At 39.9% G+C, this 24,427-nt stretch overlaps 1 protein-coding gene across 2 annotated transcripts; it reads right to left on the bottom strand.

Moving 5' to 3' along the window:
• Positions 1-873: 873 nt before the first annotated feature.
• Positions 874-10,272, bottom strand: LOC104226582 (probable glutathione peroxidase 2). Of its 2 annotated transcripts, XM_009778610.2 has the most exons (7): positions 10,036-10,272; positions 9,273-9,349; positions 8,314-8,375; positions 8,082-8,200; positions 2,220-2,387; positions 1,839-1,879; positions 874-1,150 (listed from the first exon to the last, which is right to left on the bottom strand). In XM_009778610.2, the coding sequence occupies exons 1-6, from the start codon at positions 10,168-10,170 to the stop codon at positions 1,847-1,849; spliced, it is 594 nt and encodes a 197-aa protein (XP_009776912.1). In that variant the 5' UTR covers positions 10,171-10,272; the 3' UTR covers positions 874-1,150; positions 1,839-1,846. The 2 variants fall into 2 exon arrangements, with proteins under 2 accessions (XP_009776912.1, XP_070003659.1); XM_070147558.1 differs by lacking the exon at positions 874-1,150 and having other exon boundaries at positions 1,835-1,879; positions 10,036-10,184.
• Between the last annotated feature and the right edge of the window lie 14,155 nt (positions 10,273-24,427).

The following is a 24,427-nucleotide window of genomic DNA, read 5'->3' as shown; positions in this document are numbered from 1 at the left end:
AATAATAACTCGAACCCACAATGTTGAGGTTGTAGGTGTGGCCATTGGAGCAAGCCCTCTTGCCTCTGTTGATGAAAGTAAACAATCAATTAATCTCCTTATATTCTTAGATCCACTACGATTATGAGTAAATATTTTTAACAATATCCTTAAAACATGAACTAGACTATAACACATGTCTATTATTTAAAAGGGCCGATTAGATAGGTTAGTTTTGAGATTTTAAAATAAAAATAAAAAATTAAGGTAGGTCGCATAAGCAACAGCGACCTACTGCTTAGTAATATTCTTTTCAGATTGATTTTCTATAAATTCATTAGATGCCTATGGCAAAGTGAATGGACACTACTTGGAAAGCTTTTATAAGACGGAACAAAAAGAAAACTAGCATGAAGTTCTGAGTCGAATAACTTTTTGCAACTTGAACCTAAAGTATAAATCATTGGGTTGAGTATAAAGCATATTTCACACGTTGGGGGTGAGACGTCCAAAGAAACAAGCAAAAAAGTCTTACTCCAAAGGCAAAAAGCTTATTCCGATTCTAACAAATCATTTGATGGTGGCCACATGATATTATTCACGTTTCTAGAGCATGAGGTCGTCCTCATATTTGGCACCTTGACGTGTAGCACTACGTATAATACTCCAATTAGCTATTGCAGACACAATTGTTATTAAGATCATCACTGGATGCTTATATGTCAACAACAACATACCCGGTGCATTCCAATAAGTGGGGTCTGAGGAAGGTAGTATGTACGCAGACCTTACTCTTACCCTTACCCTTACCCTTACCCATACCCATACCCATACCCATACCCATACCCATACCCTATCAAGGTAGAGAGGCTAGATGCTTATATGTCGATATACTTTATTTACAAAGCTTCTTCCAACCATCTATTTACTGCAACTTTTATTTTCACAAATTCAATGTGAAGAACGGAGTTTACACAACCAAAGTACATCAACGAGGCAAAAGAAGGGGGTTTTGAGGGTGGAATTGAGGGGGGGGGGGGGGTTGAACAAGCTCATGGGCAGGAAAGATGAAAAAAATATATAACTAATTAAACCTTCCAACTAAAGGTCAATGCATATGCTGGAGTCTCACACTCGCCTTATAGAAAGAACAGATTCTTTTTCGATAGTCCTGAAAGATAAAACAGAATATAATTGTTAGCTTAGGTAAAATCCATAGCACTTTATGCAAATGAAGATCAGCACTACTAAAAATCATGTTTCCTGGTCAGACACTAATCCATAAGACTATTTTGACACAATAAGTAAATTCTAAGAGTGTTTTTTGTTCTTTGAATTAGAGTCTAATTTATTTGTCAGCACTGGTTTAATAGTAGAAGACAACCTTCTCTCAAAATTCTAGTTTGTTTCAGATGCATATGTAGTTTAGGGGAAATATCCAACACGAGAAATCCAATTTTTGATAAACCAGTGTGCAATAAAAAAGGTATTGACTACGAAAATTGTTTCATGCGCAAGTAGTTTACGAGGAAAATTTCAAGAGGGCCAGGGAAGTCCAGGGACATTTCAAAGCAACTATTAAATGCTAAACTGAAAATTGAAAAATCGTCGGGAACATTTTCTTCTAATAAAGTTGTAAAGATTCGGTGGAATAATGATGAGAAGAGTATATTGGATTTACCTACATCGCTGCATGTACTCATATCTAATTCAACAAGTATGATGTTAGAGGTTTATGATGCCTATTCACAGCGTATCTATCAATGCATAATAAGGATACAAACTTGCCATTTTTTCTAAATTAGGAAGGAAAAAAGAAAGGGGGAGGGGGTGGAGGGGGGAGGAAGAAAGCTGCAGACCTGGATGCTCAAGAAGAACCCAACAGATTTTGTATGTCTTTCTGTAAAATGAGAAGAGAAATTAGTAACAGACCAAAAAAAAGAGCTGCAGCAATATTTATTTCAATCTGCTTCTTGCATATATTTATTTTTTCTATCTAAAGAACCATAATACTCATGAACCGCAAATCTTTATTATGTTCCTTCTGCAGTATACCACATGATGGAAATTTGGGCGAGATGTAGAGAAAAAATTTTTCCATATCAGCCTCGAAAATACGAGTAACAGTTTACCACTTAAGACAAGAAAAGATTTTCCTTTTATTTCCTGAACACTTAATGACCAGTACTGACAGGCAAAGGTAGAACATAAATGAACAAAAGAAAAACAGTTTAGGTGACCTCAAACTGAAGAGGAGGTGTCCTGGGTGCATATCGTTCCACAATCTTTCCTTCTTTGTTCACAAGGAATTTGGTGAAGTTCCACTTGATAGCATTTCCAAGGAAACCGCCTTTTTCTGATTTTAAGAACTTGAAAAGTGGTGCAGCATTATCCCCGTTCACATCAACCTGTTGAATTAAAAAATTTCCTTAATGTGGATTGTATGGCATTATATACCTCATTCATCTTATGTATGTCTGTGTATTATAGACACATACATTTAACATAACTACGAAGAGAAAGGGGGATAGTTTTGAGTTTTCATCTTAGGACAGTTTTTGAGTTATGTTGTGTCCCATGGGTAATTCCCGAGCAAGGCTTATAGAAGAAAGAGAGATAAAAGACAGAGACAAGGCACAACTTTTGCAGTTTACGCGGTTCACTGTGATGACCCAAAAGGTCATCACTTAATTTACGAGTAAGTTCTACGTTCCGAGGCCTTAGAAGCCTCCCCTTTCCTCACCTCGATTTGCGTGCACATTCCGGGCACGTAGCTGGAAAGCCATTATGTGAAAATATGTGAAAAATGATGAATTTTGCCTTTAAAATGAATTTAAGTTGACTTCGGTCAACATTTTGGGTAAACGGACCCGAAACCGTCATTTTGACGGTTCCGTAGGGTCCGTAGGAAAATATGAGACTTGGGCGTATGCCCGGAATCGAATTCCGAGGTCCCAAACCCGAGAAATGAATTTTTAAAAAAAATTATTTTATGGAATATTTACGAGTTTTTGGAAATGAAATGTGTTTGAAATTTGATAGTATCGGGCCCATATTTTGGTTCCGAAGTCCGGTACAGGTTTTATATGTGATTTAAGTTGAGTCTGTGAAATTTGGTAAGAAACGGACTTGAAATGACGTGAATCGGACCCTCAGTAGTGAAATTTGGAACTTAAGTGTTCTTGAGATTTTTCTTGGATTTTGATGTTAAATTCGTTGTTAAAGGTGTTAGTTTGGCGATTTGATCGCACGAATAAGTTCATGTGATGTTTTTGAGTTAGTATGCATGTTTGGTTTGGAGCCCCGAGGGCTCGGGTGAGTTTCGGGTAGGTTCCGGGGTGTTTAGACTTAGGAAAAACACTGTTGTTGCATCAGTTCTGGTGTAACCGCACCTGCGAGTCATGCACCACAGGTGTGAGCTCGCAGGTGCGCATATAGGGCCGCAGATGTGGTCCAGCCCTCTCGCAGATGCGGACAAGCTTCCGCAGAAGCGATTCCACAGGAGCGGATCCCCTATCGCAGGTGCGGCCTCAGCGGGCCTAGTCATTTCCGCAGAAGCAGTCAATTTTCCGCACGTGCGCTTGCGCAGGTGCGACCCAAGCACCGCAGGTGCGAGAGTCGGGCAGTGAAGTCTTTTAAAATAAACTTCAGCCTTTTCTCTTTCAAATTTTCACCAAAAATGGAAGGCCTAGGGCGATTTTCTTCCCAAATCATAAGTAAGTGTCCACTAATTGATTTCTTTCAACTCTCTAATGTATTTCATCAACTTTTATCTAAAATCCTAGGATTTTAATGGTAGAAAATTGGGAATTTAGGTAAAGTTAGGGCTTTTTGAACAATTGGAATTTAGACCTCATTTTGGGGTCGGATTTCGAAACTAATTACATATTCGGGCTCGTGGGTAAATGGGTGATCGGGTTTTGGTCCGAACCTTGTGTTTTGACCAAGCGGGCCTGGGGTCGATTTTTGACTTTTTGGGAAAAATGATAAACCTATAATATAGCCTTGGAATTGGATCATTTAGCATTTATTGATGTTAGTTAAATTAATTTGGATTAGATACAAGTAATTTGGAGGCGAGTTCTAAAGGAAAAGCGATGTTTGAGGCTTGAGTTGGCCACGAAAGTTTGAGGTAAGTGTTTGGTCTAACCTTAGCTTGAGGGATTAGGAATTGTGTCCTATTTGCTACTCCCTCTGTTCCAGTTTATGTGAACCTATTTCCTTTTTGGTCCATTCCAAAAAGAATGAACCCTTTCTAAATTTGGTAACAATTTAGCTTAAAGTTACAACTTTACCCTTAATGAGAAGCTTTTATAACCACACAAATACTCTGGGCCCCATTTGAACTTGTTTAGGACCACAAATTCCAAAAGTCTTCATTTTTTACTTAAACTCCGTGCCCAGTCAAACAGGTTCACATAAATTGGAACGGATGGAGTATGTGCTATTCGTTGAGTACGACGTATAGGCATGGTGACGAGTATCTATACGTTGGTGTCAAGCATGTCCGTGAGTCTTAAATTGAAACTGTTGTGTTCTTAATAAGTACTACGAATGCTTAAGTTGTTGATTATCTGTGTTGGGAAAGAATTATGATTATTCTCGTAGAAATTGCCTATGGTTGAGTATTGGTGCTAGTTGAGGTTTCTTTGTGAAGTTAAATGTTGGCACAAGTTTAGTTATAGCTGATTCCCTTGCCGGGACGTATTTACTTCTTACTGTCGAATCCCTTGCCGGGATATTGTTGTTTCCTTATTGTTCCCTTGCTGGGACTCTTTTGTGTTTGGTGTTGAATTGTATGTTGGGATCGGGTTGCACGCCGCAACAATATTATATTTGGATCGAGTTGTACGCCGCAACAATATTATATTTGGATCAGGTTACACGCCGCAACAATATTATATTTGGATCGGGTTACACGCCGCAACAATATTATATTTGGATCGGGTTGCACGCCGCAACAACATTATATTTGGATCGGGTTGCACGCCGCAACAGTTATATATGATTTGGATCGGGTTGCGCGCCGCAACAATAAAGGATAAAAGTGGATATTGATTTGTTTTGTTTCCTTATTCCTTCTGCTGCGAATTTTAAATTATTTTTTATGTTTTCCTCCTGAGTTACTGTTGGCAAATGATATTCCCCTACAGCATGTCCCCTTCCCATCTTTAACTGATAGTTTCCTTTATTATTACTTGCAATATATGTATATGCTTTAACTGCACAGGTTTATTTGGTAGTCTTGTCCTAGCCTCGTCACTACTTCGCCGAGGTCAGGCTAGGCACTTACCAGCACATGGGGTCGGTTGTGCTGATACTACACTCTGCACTGTATGCAGATCCCGGAGCAGCAGCTTTTGGACCTTAGCTTGGGTGGCTGCCTTCAGTCCATACGGAGATCCAAGGTAGTCCTGCAGGCGTCCGCAGGCCCTGGCGTCTCCCTCTATCTTTTCTTCCTGTTTCACTTATGTAATCCAGAAACAGTGTTGCATTTATTTTTCGGACCTTGTTATTAGAATTCTCAGACCGTCTGTGGAGTTGTGACACCAGTCTTGGGTAGTTTTTGATTAAGAAATCATGTTGGAATTATTTAAATGGTTTAATTGTTTCTTCCGCTTGTTTTAAATTTCCGCTGTTTATAAACTGTTGATTCACACTTGTTAAAGAATTAAAATGGGAAAAAGGTAATTTGTTCAAATGGTCGGCTTGCCTAACTTCCACTAGTAGGCGCCATCACGACTCCAGAGGGTGGAAAATCCGGGTGTGACATTCACATTGTAGTATGGTTCAACTATGCATCAACAGAAATTGATCAGAAGGTAAAAATTCAATTATTGAATCTTCAGAGGTTAATATTGTTGGGGAAAAAGAAAAAGTACAATCAGATCTCTCTATAACAACATCCCTATGTAACAGTCATTCACTATAAAAGTCAAGTTTTCCTCGAAACCGATTTTTAAGTTAATTTTTATCTCTTTATAACAGCTTTTTACCTATAACAGCAACATGCATATTTATAGCAGAGCGTACTTTGTAAAACTACCTCTCTATAAAAGCCATATGGAATCTCTAAGATTACTAATAATAATTTTAAAAATCTGCGTGCAATTTTTTCCATTGACAAAGTTTTCATCTTGCATAATACATAAGATTTGAAGATGTGCATATAATATCTTTCCAAATAGACAAATGCCAAAAAGTATTTAGATAGAAGATTCAACAGTTAAGCTCTTAGATTGCCTTCAAGGAAAAACTATCGAATATCCTTTTGGTGAAAGTTTAGACACAAATCTGCGCTAACTCCAACGTTATATCGCTAGTATGAGAATGGGATCTACGAAACAAGCTACAATTACAAAGTTCTTCCATCAATAAAGAATTTATTTTTCTTGTAGCTTTAAAATATTTGCCTTGGAGTTCTTTGTACGTCTAGTTATGGATTATTAAAAACGTATTAGCTTTCTTTAATATTTAATTAGTGAAATATGCATATCTTTTAAGATTTTAAATTTGAATAATTTTTATTATCTTTTATATGTAACATTAAAAAGGAAAAAAAAGTAATTCTTGAATAATTTTTGTCTATAACAGTCATTCACTATAAAAGCCAAAAAGTATTGGAACAAACAATGTTGTTATAGAGAGGTCTGACTGTACTTATATGCAGTAATGTAAATTAAGCAACCAAAATGTTGGTGATCAAGTTAAGAAGCAAGAAAGCCTTTGATGTGTGGCTATAATTCCATAGTTTCGCACATTATCTGCCTTGCATTTTATATGCTTTAATGATAAATTACACTTTATTTGCACATAATGGAGTCTATTTTATGTGTAGGTGAATTGGAGATGAAAGTAGAACAAAAGGGATACTTAAACGTTGAAAATGTGCTCGAGAACAGTGAAAATGAGAGGCCAGGCAAAGGCCAGCCAAAGGCCAGCCAAAGGCCAGGCTGAGGCTGGCGTTAGGCTGGCGACGCTAGGCTTGGGGACAGGTCCAGTTCGAATTTTGAAAACTTATTTCGTCTCCTGGTTTGACTAGGACTTGGTCTACACGTTTAGGTCTTTTCCTACACATAAATAGACCTAAAAATGTCACCTTGGACAGAATTTAGACCGAGAAGAGAAGACGGTCGAGGGAGATCGAGTTTGGACATAATTTAGACCTAAGGAAGCTAAGGAGACCGGGGATTCGACCTAAGGAGGCAAGAATACACTAGGAGCAAGGCGGAGAATTCTTCTACGAGTTTTTCACTTCCTTCTTCCTATTTCCATTATTGGTTATGAATTCTAGTATTGTAGTTATGCATACTATTATGACTAGCTAATTTGTTATCTAAGGTTTTGATAGAACCTATTGAAGGATGATTTTCCTGTTACGTTAATATAGATTTGTTGTAGATTTTTCTCTATTTGTTCGACTACGTTTATATTGTGGTTGGTTGAAAAGCTCTTAATCGACTGTGCCTATTTAGTGTGTTTTACTCGGGAGAGAGAGTGCATATTTAGGTAGTTGTTGAACAACATCACTCCTAGCGTATATGAGGGATCAATACGGAGGGTTTAAAAGTGGGATTAGGGATAACGAAACCTTGGTGCGATCCGAGTGAGCCGTACTTAATGCCAGCTAGCGTAATTCGGGAGAATATGTCTAGTAAATTGTGGTAATTACTCGGGAGAGAGTTACGACAGTCAGAGTGCTCATGATTGGTAGAGAAGACTTAGGCAAATTTATAGAAAACATAGCGGAAAGGATTCCGACAATTGGGGAAATCATAACTATAGACCTCCTTAATCTTGTCTCCAATCATTAGCCTTGTTAATTGATAGTTTTACTGCTTTTTTTTTTTTGTTAGTTAATTAGATAAAAATAAACATTATAATCTTTATATTTAGGAAATTGTTTGGACTTGTGTTTCTTAGCGATATTGAACAACTGTAGCTACGACTTAGTTTTCTATGGGATTCGACTCCGGACTTGTAAACCGGATTATATTTGCAACGACCGCTTAGTCCTTTTTATAAGGCATAGTTGGGCGTGATCAAATTTTGGCGCATGATTTTAGCTACACACGTTTGGGTTATCATACAGTAGCTTTTACCTTTTCAAATACAGGGAATTCAGCTTTGAACCTGATGCATACAGTTTCCTGAATCTCCTCATTTGTTCCAGGTTCTTGCCACAAGAACTGGTTACAAGGAAATGCTAAAATTTCAAATCCTGAAATAAAACTTCTATAATTATGTTTCTGACCACGTGATATGGTTTAGTACCAGAAAACTTCATCACAGATTGAAATTGAAGAAACAAACTTGTAAAAATGACTTGCCAACCTTGATCTTTGTACTTCTCATACAGAATATTCAGCTCCTTGTAGTTTGAATCTGTTAAACCACTGCAAGGAAGAGAGATAACTAAGACAATTAAAGCTGGAAAGTTTGCCTCTAACAAACACCCCGTTTTATTCTCTAAATTACAGACCTGCAGTAATTGAAGGCATAAGTTAACACAGTTTTAAAGTTCACTAAAGCAACAAAGCCAGAGAAGACAACAACTTAGATTTGTATTTCTTATTATTCTACAGTTTCAAAAGGCATGCATTCGATAAACTTTACTATTGACCAAAGAAATAGCGGCACTTATCAACTTCACCATGGAGAAACAAATTTTATAATTCTCTTATTCAACAGTATGAGGCAGCTAGTTTCAACTAACTTAAGCTACTCCTGCGCATGTAGTTGTAGACATTGTGATATGTGGTTACCAATCAGCATTAACAGCCAAGACAGGCCAAAGCGAACACTAAAACCAAATTTTTGTTGGTGCATTCTTGAACATGCACTGTACGGTTAAATAGTTACAAGAAGTTTAGAGAACCGGCTATGAACTTCTCTAGTAAGGCAAGCCAATAAAAGGATCCACAAGGACCAAAATAAATTTAAAAGATTAAAATTAGAAAGACATCCTTAAGGAAATTGCCAACTCGCAAAATACAATATTAATCAGAATACAGAAATAAACCCGTAAAAAATACATCGAGTTTGCACCAATTAACATCAACATTGCACAATAAAACTTAAATACGCCCAATAGCAGAATAATATTTTATATATTCAGTCTCCTGGAGCAACTCAATCTAATCACAGTTATTCCCTTGTCGTAATAAGTCTAATTAGCAAAGAAATTGACACTTCTAAATGGAATCCAAGTTCTAAAAGTTTACACCTGATCACAGCGATCAAGCAATACGCAAAGAAACACCCGAGAATAGTAACTAGATCACTTCACTTACCATTTTGATGCAACATTGACAATAAGAAGAACCTTTCCCCTATAATTGCTCAAAGGTACATCATTTCCCAATATATCCTGCATTCTCAATCTCATTAGCAACTTCAAAACCATGCTCTAAGAAATAAAAGAAGAAAAAGTTCCCTCATAATTTGCTAATCTTTGAATACTCAAGCCTATTGAATTCTGGTAATATTAAAATTTCTAATTGTACTTAAGTCATCCAATTATCATGCCAAAAGGTAAGACTTGTGCTCGTAACTAGTTTAACATTCCATCTCAAATTCCTAATAAGTGACTGAAGATCCCAAGTTATCATATAGCACCAAACAGCAGGAACTTGAATTACCAGTCCAAATTCTTCCTATATGAAATCTAATACTTTACAAAATCCAAACTAGACTCACAATAAGTGGATTATAAAATTGAAAAGTACACATTAGGACAAACAAAAACAAAGAGTCAGTACCTGCAACTTCTCATGAAAAGATAAAATATAAAAGTAGGAAATACAAATATAAGACCAGATAACAGCAAATCCAAAGTTCAAAAGCAATTACTACACCAACAACTACACAGTCCCAAACAAGTCGGGCTCGGCTATATGAATCCTCACTGCTTCATTTTTCAGCTCAATTCATGTCATAAAGTTCAAGTTCAAAAGCAATCATGCAATAAAAATTGGATCTTCATTCAATTTTCAGGGGAAAAATCAAAATTAGACTTGAAAACTAAAGAACTAAGAAACCCCAAAAAGTATGTACCTTGACAGTGAAATCATAAATGGATTTGGGGGATCCTTCAGCCATAGTTTGAGGGGAAGAAAAAGAAGTGTATCTATAGAACAAGAACAAGGCAAGAACAAGAAAAAAGAGAGCTGCCAAATTGGTGAAACTCATCTTCTAGTTCTGCCTAAATTATGCATATATAGACAAGAAAGTTTAATGGGGCACACAAATAAGGAAAACCAATAAGATATTGGGGTAAAGAAAGCGAAATTTATGACTTTAGTTAGTTGATTAGATATGGAAAATGAGCTCTTAATTTTGGTGGTTGCTTCTGCCATGTGAATTGCGACTGTTTACTGATTTGGTTTAATGACTAGTGAGGTTGAGGTGAATATTAAAAAAAATCCTTTTTTTCGTTTTGGAGGTACTTGGTGAAATTTAGTAGGTGTTTGGACATACAATAATAACAACCCAATAAAATTCTACAAGTGAGGATAGTAGGCGTTTAAACATAAAAATAATTTTTGAAAAAAATAGTATTTGAAGTTAAGCTAAAAATGATATTTGAAATTTAAAATATACATTTCACTTGAAAAAATATTATAATCTTGTGAGAGGGAAAATAAAATTTCAAAAAAATTGAAAAAACGGTCTTCAAAAAACTTACACAATTTCATAGTCAAACATATTTTTGGAAAAAAGAAAAAAAATTATGGACAAACGAACCTTAAAACTGTGTACATTCACGTGCAATGAAGCTGTAAAAATAAGAGTAAAATTCAACCTTAATATTTAGTAGGTGTTTGGTCCTGAATATTCGATTTGATACCCTGCTACTAATTCTTCTTCTGCTTCCAAAACCCGCGCCACGTCAACGCAATGGAAGGTGTTTCTATGTTGAAAAGGAGGCAAAGAGAACAACAACCTATAGGTAATTGTGAACAATATGACAACAACAATGATGGTAATAGATATTCGAATGAAGGTTTTGATGACCAAAGTGAGGAAGTCCAATATGTCAACAACTATCAAGGGAATAGAGGTAATCAAGGGAATCAACAATGGAGACCCCAAGGTAATTGGGGCAATCAACAAGGTGGCAATTGGAATTACAACAACAATCAAGGAGGCAATTGGGGGAACAATAATTCGGGGAATCAAGGTAATTGGAACGGGAACAACAATTGGAACAACAACAATGGTGGTCAAGGTGGTTGGAACAACAATGGTGGACAAGGTAATAGGGGGCAAGGCTTTCAAAGGCCCCCAATGTATCAACAACCCAATAACCAGCCTCCCTTTCCTTCTCAAGGTCTGAGTTCGTCCGGAAGCGAGATGGGGAGAATTGAAAGCATGTTCGAGCAAATGATGAAAAAGAACCAAGATTCTGAGGCCCAATTAGCTTCGCATAACACATCTATCCGGAACTTGGAAGTGCAATTAGGCCAAATCTCTCAGTCTTTAAATACTCGTCCAAAAGGTGCTCTACCAAGTGATACGGTAGTAAACCCCAAGGGTGGGCACAATAATCATGTGATGGCAGTGACAACGCGAAGTGGAAGAGGTGGTGATGTGCATGCCTCAAGAGGAAACCAAGTTGCGGTAGATGAAGATGAGTTATGAAATGATGAGATCCCGTTGGTAGTTGAGGATGTTGTTGAACAAAGTGCAAGTGATGATGTGAGAATTGAAATTGATGAGGGTGAGGAGGAGACTCAAGAGGCCGTGAACCCGTATAGGGAACACGTCATTGATATGCCCGAACCGGTGGTGCCAAAAGCCAAGGCACCCTTGCCTAGACCTCCTTCGCCCTATCCTCAACGGTTGGCCAAGCAAAAGGGTGACAACCAATTTAAGAAATTCATTGAAATGATGAAGAGTTTGACTATCAACGTGCCTTTGGTGGAGGCACTCGAGCAAATGCCGGGATACACAAAGTTCATGAAAGATTTAGTTACAAAAAAGAGATCAATGGAGTATGAGACAATCAAGATGACCCATCAAGTGAGCGCAATTGTGCAATCTATGGCTCCGGAACTTGAGGATCCCGGTGCATTCACTATCCCATGTACCATTGGAAGTGCCGACTTTGCAAAAGCCCTTTGTAACTTGGGGGTAAGTATCAATTTAATGCCATATTCGGTCTTTAAGACCTTGGGAATCGGACAACCTCGTCCAACTTCTATGAGGCTTCAAATGGCGGACCGGTCAATGAAGCGGCCTTTGGGAATAATTGATGATGTCCTTGTTCGTATTGATAAGTTCATATTGTCGGCCGATTTCGTGATCTTGGATTGCGAAGTGGATTTCGAGGTGCCTATCATTCTTGGAAGGCCCCTTCCTAGCTACGGGGAAGGCCTTGGTTGATGTGGAAGCGGGAGAATTGACCTTCCGTGTTGGTGATGAAAAAGTGGTGTTCCACGTATGCAAATCAATGAGGCAACCTGATAGCACCGAGGTGTGCTCGTTTGTTGAGATTGTCACGGCGGTGATAGTGGATGACACAAGCGCAATGGCAAATGTTGAGGACCCACTTGAGGCCGTGCTATTGAACATGGATGTTGATGATGATGCTAGAAGGGTGGAGTGTGTGAACGCATTACATGGCATGGGCTCGTATTCTTATGAACCGAGAAAGTTATCTCTTGATCTTGAAAACCGCAAAACTCCACCCACCAAGCCATCTATTGAGGAGCCACCGGTGTTGGAGTTGAAACCACTCCTCCTCACCTTAGGTATGAATTTCTTGGTCCTAATTTCACTTTGCCGGTTATTCTTTCTTCTTGCTTGACTAACGTGCAGGTTGACGCCACTTTGGCGGTTCTTCAAAAGCACAAGCGGGCGATTGGATGGACCTTGGCAGATATTCGGGGCATTAGCCCCGCGTTTTGCATGCATAAGATAATATTGGAGGAGGATGCTAGGCCGTCTCTTGAACATCAAAGGAGACTCAATGAGGCCATGCAAGAGGTGGTCAAAAAGGAAGTCATCAAGTGGCTTGACGCCGGTGTGGTGTATCCAATTTCTGACAGTTCGTGGTCTTCTCCAGTACAATGTGTGCCAAAGAAGGGAGGAATGATGGTGGTGACCAATGACAACAATGAACTTATTCCGACTCGTACTGTGACGGGTTGGAGGGTATGCATGGACTATCGGAAGTTGAACAAGGTGACTAGAAAGGATCATTTCCCATTGCCGTTCTTGGACCAAATGCTTGATCGTCTTGCGGGCCGGGCTTTCTATTATTTTCTGGATGGGTATTCAGGCTATAACCAAATTCTCATTGCCCCGGAAGACCAAGAAAAGACAACCTTCACATGTCCTTATGGCACATTCGCCTTCTCTCGAATGCCATTTGGATTATGTAATGCACCGGCGACCTTCTAACGATGTATGATGGCAATCTTCACCGACATGGTGGAGGACATATTGGAGGTCTTCATGGATGATTTTAGTGTGGTTGGGGACTCATTTGGTGATTGCTTGCAAAACTTAGATCGTGTGTTGGCCCGATGCGAAAACACAAACTTGGTTCTCAATTGGGAGAAATGCCATTTTATGGTAGAAGAAGGAATTGTGTTGGGTCACAAAATTTCAAAAAGAGGGATTGAGATTGATAAGGCAAAAATTGAGGTTATCTCAAGGCTCCCTTCCCCTACTTCTGTCAAAGGGGTGAGGAGTTTTCTTGGACACGCGGGTTTCTACCGAAGATTCATCAAAGACTTCTCTAAGGTAATTAACCCGTTGTGTAAATTGCTAGAGAAAGATGCAAAATATGTGTTCGATGAGAAATGTATGGAGGCTTTCGAGCTTCTAAAGCAAAAGTTGACGACTACCCCCATCATTACCGCACCAAATTGGAGCTTACCCTTTGAGCTCATGTGCGACGCTAGTGATGTTGCGGTGGGGGCGGTCTTGGGCCAAAGAATCAACAGAATGTTCCATCCGGTGTACTACGCAAGTAAGACAATGAATAAAGCTCAAAGGAACTACACGGTCACCGAGAAGGAATTACTTGCCATTGTTTTTGCCATGGAGAAGTTTCGCCCATACCTTATGGGGGCCAAAGTGATTATTCATACCGATCACGCCGCCCTTAGGTACTTGATAACGAAGAAAGACTCAAAAGCGAGGTTAATGAGATGGGTGCTTCTTCTTCAAGAATTTGATTTGGAGATTATTGATAGAAAGGGTAGTGAAAATCAAGTGGCAGACCACTTGTCTCGATTGGAGGAGGAAGGGAGGCCTTTGGATGACCTTGAGATAAATGATGCTTTTCCGGATGAACAAATCCTCTCGGTCTCAATGCTAGACATGCCATGGTTTGCCGACATTGCCAATTATCTTATTACCGGTGTGATTCCGTATGAGCTCTCTTCTAACCAAAGGAAGAAGCTCAAGCGGATTGTTTGGACTACTATTGGGATGAGCCGTATCTTTTCAAAATTTGCACCGATGGTGTAATTCGCCGGTGTGTTCCCGAAGAAGAGCAATTGAGTATTGTGGAAGCTTGTCACTCTTCGCCCTATGGTGGCCATCATGGCGGGGCGAGGACAGCGTCTAAAGTGTTGAGTTGTGGTTTCTATTGGCCTTCTTTGTTCAAGGATGCCGGTGACTTTGTGAAAAGATATGATGAATGCCAACGTGCCGGAGGGATTTCGAAGAAAGATGAGATGCCCCTTAACACGATTCTAGAGGTTGACATTTTTGATGTTTGGGGGATAGACTTTATGGGACCATTCGTTAGTTCTTGTGGCAACACCTACATCTTGGTAGCGGTTGATTATGTGTCGAAATGGGTTGAGGCCATAGCTTTGCCAAATAATGAAGCTCGAAGTGTGGTGGCGTTCTTGAAAAAGAGTATCTTCACGAGGTTTGGCACTCCACGTGCTATCATCAGTGACGGGGGTTGTCATTTTTGCAACCGGGCTTTTGACTCTTTGCTAGCTAAGTATGGGGTAAACCACAAGGTGACCACTCTTTATCATCCCCAAGCGAGTGGTCAAGTTGAGGTGTCCAACCGTGAGATCAAGAGTATTTTGTCCAAGACTGTCAATGCAAATAGGACCGACTGGTCGAAGAAATTGGATGATGCTCTTTGGGCTTATCGTACAGCTTTCAAGACTCTGATTGGTATGTCGCCGTATCGGTTGGTGTTTGGGAAGGCTTGTCATCTTCCGGTAGAAATGGAACATAAGGCTATGTGGGCCCTGAAAAAGTTGAACTTAGAATGGGATGTCGCGGCAAATCTCCGGGTTGAGCAATTGAATGAACTTGATGAATTTAGGTTTCATGCTTACTCCAGCTCGTCCTTGTATAAGGACAAGATGAAGTACCTTCACGACAAGTATGCCCGAGGGAAGGAATTCAAAGTTGGTGACATGGTTCTTCTTTTCAACTCCCGGTTGAGGTTATTTCCGGGCAAGCTGAAGTCTAAGTGGAGCGGCCCATTTGAAGTGGTTGGTGTAACTCCCTTTGGTGCCATTGATCTCAAAAATAAGAATGGTAAAGTTTTCCGAGTCAATGGGCATCGTGTCAAGCACTATTTGGGAAAGATTGATGACAACCACGTGGTGCGCTCTTTCATTTGAAATGACTATGATGGTAACACGCGTCGTGCCGCGACGTTAAATCAGGCACTTCTTGGGAGGCAACCCATGTCTTTTTCTTTGTTTTTCTGTTGAAGAGTAGGATTTTTGAGCTGATAATTTGTGAAGTGTTGCAGGGATAATGTTGAACCAGTGCAGGGCAAATGTGCAAAAAAAAATGGTCAGTCTCTGAATATGGCCTACGCGACCGCGCAGCAAAACAGTGCGGTCCGCGTAGGTGTGAGCAGTTGAAAGGCTGAGACCCAGAAGACCCAGCGCGGCCGCGTGACATTTTTGTGCGGTCCGCACTGGAGGACCAAGAAGTACCAAGTCTCTGACAAAGTCCCACGCGGCCGCGCACCAAAACAGTGCGGTCCGCGTGGATTGAACACCTGGCCAGTCTGAGGAGCCAGCGGTCATTGAGCAGCCCAATGAGCCTTCCATCATTCCTGCTACGGATGAGGCATTGCCTCCAGGTTCGTCGTTAGCAGCTGGTCCTTCTATTGCAGCTGACCTGGTAGTTCCTTCATCAAAGACTCACCGGTTCACCGCAAACTAGCTCACCCATTCCCTTGCCAGTTTGAACAATTGGATGTCAGTTGTGACATCCAAGTTGTCTACATTTACCACTGTTGTACAAGCACAGGGAGCGCCAGCTACTATTGAGATTCCTTCCTCCATTGAGGATGCATTGAAGAAGATCCTGGCCAACCAGGAAAAGATGATGGCGACGCAGGATGCCTTGACCAAGACGGTTGGGGCACATGGCAAAGCATTGGAGAAATTGGCTCGGGAGCACAAGAAGCTGAGGAAGCAGAAGGCTTCCAAGGAGTTAGTGACACAGTTGAGAGTGGATGTGGACAAGCTCATGGCGGATCAGTTGCCACTTGATTTACTATTTGGGGACCCGGCTATAGAGCCAACAGCTGCACAGGTACAGGAGGAGGAGCAGAGGCCGAGGAAGAAGAGGAAACTCCCTAGCACTAAGGGAGTTGTGATTGAGGTATCACCAGTTCAGGAGAGTCCCTCCACTGCCCCACTAGTTGATGAGTCAGTTCTTGAGCAGGCATCTGTCCCAGCAGCACAGCAGCAGCAGGCCGGAGACCAGTCTGAGGTCCCCGCCAGTACAGAGGACTTAGGAGCCACTGACCAGCACAGGGTGACGGATGAGGCTTGAGGGGCCTTTCTATATCCTTTCTTTCATTTTTGTGCTTATCTTGATAGTTAGCATTGGGGACAATGCTAGCTTTTATTCGTGGGGGTGTGGCCCTACTATTTGGATTGACTGTTGGATTACTGTATATATTCTTTTACTTTCTGCACATTCGTAGTTGTAGTTGGCTTGTATATAACTGTTCATTCCATATTCTCTCAAACTCTATGTATATATTCATTCCCCCTGATTGTATATTCTACTCCCCTTTTGTACATATTCATTTTGGTTTTCTATTTTTCGTTAAAATTTTTCGTTTTAGTTGCAAAGTTAGGCTCGTAGCCTTTTTGTTTTGTTTTTGTGTTTGCAATAAGCCCTTGGTTTTCTTAATGCCACGATTCTTTCCAAGGGTAGAGTGTTGATTGAACCGGGTGGCTCTTCCCAATGATAGATGGCGTGACAACCTTCTTAAGGGTTCGAGTCCGTTTTTGATTTTTTTTTTGATTTTCAAGTTTTTGTAGTTAAGGGTACCTCAGGCAAAGATTCACTTGGGCCTAGCACATTTGCCTTTGATCCTATGGTCAAAGACATTATGTTGTGTGTAGGATGGTGAAAGTTGTGGCCTTGAGACTCTTGTGTTGACCAAACAATCATCATGTGGTCATTTTGGGCCATTGTGCGCTTGAATCATATCTAAGGTCGTTGTGGGCCCTCGACTCCGTCTTTGGCAATCCTTGAGTGTGTGTAGTGAGAATTCGAATCGTGAGCCCAAAAGCCCTATATGATCTTGAGTTGAGGGAAGCCTACATTAGTGGATACTTACATAAGGGGCAATCATATGGTACTTAGAGCCGGACTTAGGGCCTTTTCTTTGTGAGAGATGAGAGAGAAGTCCATTCACCTCGATTTGTGTGCAAATACTCTAAAAGGTGAGGTTCACTCAGGGAAAGTCGAGGATGTGTGAGTTTGGGTTCCACAATGACCAAAGAAATTGAGAAAGGTTCCTTGATGAAATGTGTCAACTCTTGATGCTCTTGTGTCGCACTTGATCCACAAGTTTTCAAAGTTTAAATGTGTTAATGATGCATTCGCATTGAGGGCAATTGTTAGTCCCAATTGATGCTTGTTGAGGTTACTTTAGGATAAACAGGAATTACTTGGGTGTTTTCCATTGAGGGGTAGGTCTCATTTTATTTGCTTGAGGACAAGCAAAGGTTTAAGTTTGGGGGAGTTGATAACTGTGATTTCTGCATGCTTTATACCCATTCTTACCTAAGCTTTATGCATTAACTGCCATAAGTTAGTCCCAAAATGCTTACAAGTTGCGCTTGATTGTAGGTTTAAGCGACAAGATGACAAATACTAAAGATCGGCTCAAAAAGGAGTGAAATCTGCCAAGTGTCAAAAGACAACAAAAGGGGGGAACAAAATGACCTGTGCGGTCCGCACTGTTTTGTCACGCGGCCGCACAGGAAAGTTCAGAGGCCATGCCATTTTTATGTCAAGTTGCGCGGTCCGCGCTCCTTTTCACGCGGTCCGCGCCCCTTTCCGTGCGGTCCGCGCCCCTTTTCATGCGGTCCGCGCCTAAGAGTGTTAGAATTATTAGCGCCCACTCTTCCTTAGGTTGAGTCCGCTGCGATCAATGATGCCGCGAGATGGCTTGATATTGCGCTTGGGCCGTAAGGGGCCCCTCCAGGAGTCTGCACACCCCCAGTGAGCGCGGGTACCCATTGTGATGTAAGAAATAGCCCGAGGGGCTGGTACTGTTGACATTGTGCCCGAGGGGCAATCCTTTATGTGCTTATCTGTCTTAATTGTCCGTTATTTACCTATTTAATTGCTGAATAGGCATTTCTTGAAGTTTAAACTGAACGTATATGATTTTACATATCTTTACTGAATCACTGTTCTTACTTGTTTTACTGCTTCATTATAGCCTATAATGTGCCTTACGTGATTTTGTGCTTTCAGTCTTTATTATAATTATTACTCACTGAGTTGGAGTAATCACTTTACTCCCTGCACCCCGTGTGCAGATTCAAGCGTTACTGATCCTGCCAGCGTGAGTTGAGAGCTCCCGACAGACTTCGGAGTCTACGAGGTAGCTGCTTGGCGTCCACAGCCCCGTGTTTCTCCCCCTTTATCTCATTTCTTGTCCCTGGTTAGTGTCTCTGTAGTAGTTTTGTAGACCTTTCTTGTATTATCCGGATTCGGTAGTTGCTCATGACTAGTGACACCCCGGCATCGGGCTGTATTGGGTTTATCTTCCGCAACTATAATGTTAACTATTCACTTTTGGATTAATTATCATGTTTTAGACATATATTCTTATTATTTGATTGCTTAAAACTGAAATGGAAAGTGTCAGCTGGCCTTATTTTCGCGAGGGGCGCCATCACTGTTACATCCCGTAATTTAATATTTGAATTAGTCATAGTAATCCATATGAGCTAGAAGGGATTAAGACCATTCATGAAATTATAGAGAATTTGTGACTGTGTTATTGTAAGAATCCGTAAGTTTAACAACATTGATACCGTTAGATACATTTTATGGTATTTATTTTGAGTGGAATATTTATTGTAGAAAAATATTTAAAAAGTGTGATTTTATATAGTTATTAATATTACTACTTTCGAAAATGCTTTAAATTATACACATAATATAAGAAAGTTTATGAGATTTTTTTTATTATAAAGATAGAAATTATTTTCTCACAAGAAAAGAAGGTTATCTTTTTACCATTTTAAGAATTAAGCATACGAAAATTTATACTCTTTATATGAAGTTAGGAAAATTAGAAGTTGGGAAAATATATGTATTTTTACATGGATGTTTTAAATAATAGTGTATGTATTTATTTTATATGGTACCTCATGACCACGATAGTAAGTTATATAAAGTGTGTTAAAAATAAGTAAAATTTTAAGTAATTTAAGATAATTTTTAATTATACGGGTAATTGATTAATTACCGAATAGCAGGATATTACCTAATTAATTAATTGATTATCGGATAAGATTAAGTTCCCACCCCACCACCACGTGGCAACACCCCCTTTACCCCTTTAATGACTCTTAAACAAGATTGGGAGGTGGCACAATTACTGGATTTATGTGACTGACTGGGTTTCGTGCTTGTGTGATAATATATCACTCTGTCATTGTTTTGGACATTTTTTTAGTTGTACACATTTTCAAAGAATCCGGAACCAAAATGTGGTTTTTTTACTCAAAATACGCAAATAAGTGTTAAAAAAAAGTTATCAAACTATATATAACGCCACAAATAGTGGCGCTATACAGTAACGTTAACTGCACCGGCACTGTATAGCGCCACTATTTGTGGCGCTATACTGACACACCTTACATAGCGCCATTAATAGTGGCGCTATACCCCTTATTACCTGACCCCATCAATAATTTCTGGGTTCAATAATTTAAAAGCGTATAAAGCCACTTTTTGTGGCGCTATATACAAAAAAAAAAAATACCCCCCGGCTAGCCATTTCCTATATAAACATCGTAGAACCGCCACAACTTCATTCAAAATTTTTTTTAACTCTTGTTGGTTTCTATTGTTGTTAAATTCTCCAGCATTTTTTCATTATGTCTGAAGAACGTAGAATAAGAGTATCATTATATTGGGGGGTGAGGTTGTGATGGAGAATAACTCTGTGGGCTACAGTTTACCTGCTAAGTGTAATGTTAAATTGCCACTTTCAATGGAGTACGAAACATTGATATCGTTGTTATGCAAAAAAATGAGTGTGAGAAAACGTTCAGTGATACTCAAAGTAACCGGAAGATATCCGTATTCCGTTACGCCGCAAGGGGTTGCTTTTTACTCAGAGTTTAACATCGACGATGATGACACTTTGAGTGATTTCTTGAGGACTCCGGACGAATGCCGGGAATTTCTTGTAATCACAATGTTGGAGATGTACGTGAAGGTCGAAGACGTTCCAAAAAATGAGGTTGTGCGTAGTAGAGATAACCCCCAGTCATCGGGTGGTTATTCTGGATCAGTTTTTGCCGGACATGTTCCAGATGAAAGAATTTTTTCTTGATTTAAATTTATCACCGTCGGTGAATGAGCAGCGATAAAATAATTTATACCCTACTTTACATAATTCACAAGAAGAGTGGTAAACTTCAATTTTCATTTGTGTTAATTATGTATATTTTTGCGTATTGAATTAATTTTAACGCTCATTTATTTAATAGGGGGTACCGGCCGGATATGAATTTTACAAGTGGCCCATCCGGTAGTCATCACCTAACTGAAAACGTCCATCATGGAATGTCATCACATTACGACTTGTAAGTGAAAAGCTACATCCATATATAAAGCATTTATTAATTTAGTAGCTTATATTTTGTTGAAATGTGCAGTGAAAACGAGCAAGTTGAACTACCCGTACTCACTCAATTGCCCGAAAACGACGTATTACTCAGGATCTGGCAGATGCACAGAGTGAGAAAGAGAACAGCGATTACGATAACAATGCCGATGAATCGGGAGACGAGACACCATTTGCTCGTGAGGATGGTGATGAAGAGGATGAGGAGGAAGGACCCGATTTGAAGAAAGCCCCCCATAGACGAAAAATGTACGAGTCTGAAGTGCCGTTTCATTCAAGGGAGATTCCTTATATTGATAACTTGCCAGCCGTGCCGGATGTGGAAGCTCTCACAAGGGATTTTGATGAAATCCGGACAGCAATGTGGGATGAGTCTAGACCAACGGTGCTTGCAAAGGGGATGCTTTTTCCTGATAAAGCACGCGTAAGCAGGGCTTGTAAAATGCACAATGTTAAAGAGTGTCGTGAGATGCAGGTATCGGAGTCAAGTCCGACGGTATACAAGGCTATTTGCCGCAGGTGGTTTTGGCCATGTAATTGGATGTTGCGTGCGTCGAAGAAGAAGACAGGTATGTGGAAAGTGGGTAAATACATTCCCACCCACACATGCAAAATGGACACTTTCAACGGGAATCACTTCAACTTGGATATTGACTTGATATCTCTTGTACTTATTCCGCACATCGAAGCGTCCATAAGGTATAAAATCAAAGAGTGCATTACAGCAGTCCACCAGGAATATGGCCACACAATTACTAAAAGAAAGGCATATCTTGGGCGCAAAAGAGCGTTTGAAATAGTCTATGGTAACTGGGATAAGTCATTTGCAGATATGCCTAGCTACATGGCTGCACTGCAGCACTTTAACCCCGGAACAGTTATTGAATGGAAGCTTGAGCGGAGTCCGGGTAAACCAGAATATATATTCAATTACGTGTTCTGGGCGTTTAAGCCAGCAATTGATGGTTTTCCGTATTGTCGGCCCGTAATATCCATAGACGGAACTCATGTCTATGGAAAGTACGATATCAAGCTATTGATAGCCGTGGCAGTGGATGCTAATGGACAGATATTTCCTCTAGCCTTTGCTATTTGTGCAAATGAAAGCACAGAGACGTGGACAATGTTTTTGAACCACTTGAAAGAGCACGTTGTCAAACATCGTTCAGGTATTTGTCTAATATCTGATCGGCACGGGGGTATATTAAGTTCTGTGGAGAACCTTCCTGCCTGGCAAGAACCTTATGCATACCACCGTTACTGTGTGAGGCACTTTAAGGCCAATTTCAAGAAGGCACATCCCAAAAAAGATCTACATGATTTGATGTGGATGGCAGCAACAGACCACCAACAACATAAATTCCGGAGGCATATGGATTCTATCAGGCAAGAAGACGATGCAGCATATCGTTGGTTAATGCGACATGATCCTGAAAAGTGGACGTTGCATGCAGATGGTGGCAGACGCTGGGGAATTCTTACTACAAACGTGTCAGAATCCTTCAACGGGTTATTAAAGTCGGCAAGAGGATTGCCCGTCACAGCCATGGTGCGTATGTCGTTCAAGCAGATGGCGGAGAGGTTTGTACAACGGTCTGCAGCTGCAACGGAATTGATGGAAAGGGGTGTTGAATTTATGCCAGTGCCTATGAAGAGATTAGAGAAATACAGACGGCGAGCACATTGGCATTCCTTTTTGCAATATGATAACGAACGAGGTATTTTTGAAGTTCGCACCGCTATCCATAATAATCGGGGTAATAATGTACATACTGTAAATGAATCCACAAGGTTATGCTCATGTGGGAAATGGTCAATCTACCACATGCCTTGTTCACATGCCATCAAGTGTTTTCAACGTGTTGGTTATGCGGAGACCAACTATATTGATCAACAATATAGTGTTTCCAAATACCTAAACACATATAGTGGTCAGTTGCAACCAGTGGGTTCTGAGCATTACTGGCCCCCAGAACCATTTAAAATGGTGTGTAACAAGTCCTATTTGCGTAAAAGACAGGTGCAGAAGAGAACGCGTATACGGAACCAAATGGATGTTAGTGATATCGTATATGCACGCAAATGTGGTATATGCTCGCAAACAGGCCACGACCGTAGAAAATGTCCTTTGGGTGGCAACAATAATCAAGCTCAGGGCGGGTGTTCTTCTATTGTACCTAACTACCCATGAGTTCATGTTGTAATAATTAGTTGTTATGTATACGATTTAAGTATTTATGAAATAATATTTTCTTGTTTGTTAATTATGATTTGTACTTTCCCTTTTTACCTATTTAAATAATAATTTAATATAATTATCGGTATATTTATCATGTGTGTTGTCTTGTCGCTATCACGATATTTAATACACAAAATATAGCGCCATTATATATGGCGCTATGTGTGTCTTGCCTTGTCGGACTGAAAAAGCTGACCGGCTGACATAAAGTCGTCTTGTCAACATTATGATATGGTGCCATTAGATATGACGCTATATGTGTGTTGTTTCGCCTATAAATAATGGGGTCATTGTAGTTATTTTGTGTGCTAAAAATTTCCCCCAAGAAATATTTCATTAAAAGTAAGTAAGGTTTTTATTATAAGCAAATATTTCACAAATGGCTCAACCTGGTCGTCCACCAATTTGCTTATGTGGAAAACCATGCATGATGGATTGTGGGTGGGAAGGTGCTAACGCTGGACGCCGCTATTGGTGCTGTATGAACACGTTGTACAAGCAACCCGATGAACCTACTTGTGAATTTGATGAATGGGCTGAGGAACCATGTTATCAGGAAAGCTACAGGGATAGATTACAGGAATTTCATAATATGTGGTTATACCAGCATAGAATACAAAAGGAGGGAGATAGAATTATTACAGAAATGAGGGAGAAACTGAAGGAGGTGGAAGATAAAAAATGGAGAGCAGAATGGAATTGTGAAGCACACAAGGAACGCAACGAAAAATATAAACGGGAACTTGCGGAGGTGAAGGCGAGAGTGAAAGAGTTAGAAGAAGAAAAAGAACAAATGGAAGAACGATTTAAGTGGTTGGAGCGAAGAATAAATGACAACTGAGGATGGAGCATTGGCGTGTATGTGTTTAGTGTCATTTTCATATGTCATGTATTTTTATTATGTTGGCCTGTTATGTTTGTGTTTGTGTTGTAGTAATATTTTCCTTGTTTGTTGTACTAAATTTTATTTTAATTTAAGTGGAAGTTAAGTTTAAGTTGTTGTGTTACTATACCAAATACTATAAAACGAAATGAGAACTAAAAAAAGTAACTGTCATATTCGATTAAATATTGTTGTTAATGTA

Source organism: Nicotiana sylvestris, chromosome 6 (assembly GCF_000393655.2).
Source record: "Nicotiana sylvestris chromosome 6, ASM39365v2, whole genome shotgun sequence".
NCBI classification, from domain to species: Eukaryota; Viridiplantae; Streptophyta; class Magnoliopsida; order Solanales; family Solanaceae; genus Nicotiana; species Nicotiana sylvestris.
The sequence above is the reverse complement of the archived record's forward strand: the minus strand, read 5'-3'. Positions and strand labels throughout refer to the sequence as shown.

Coding starts and splice junctions, on each gene's coding strand:
- LOC104226582 (XM_009778610.2), bottom strand. CDS start 10,170: ATGAGTTTCACCAATTTGGCAGCTCTCTTTTTTCTTGTTCTTGCCTTG. Junction 9,350..10,035: donor TTTATGATTTCACTGTCAAG/GTACATACTTTT, acceptor TTGAGAATGCAG/GATATATTGGGAAATGATGT. Junction 8,376..9,272: donor GTCAATGTTGCATCAAAATG/GTAAGTGAAGTG, acceptor TCTTCCTTGCAG/TGGTTTAACAGATTCAAACT.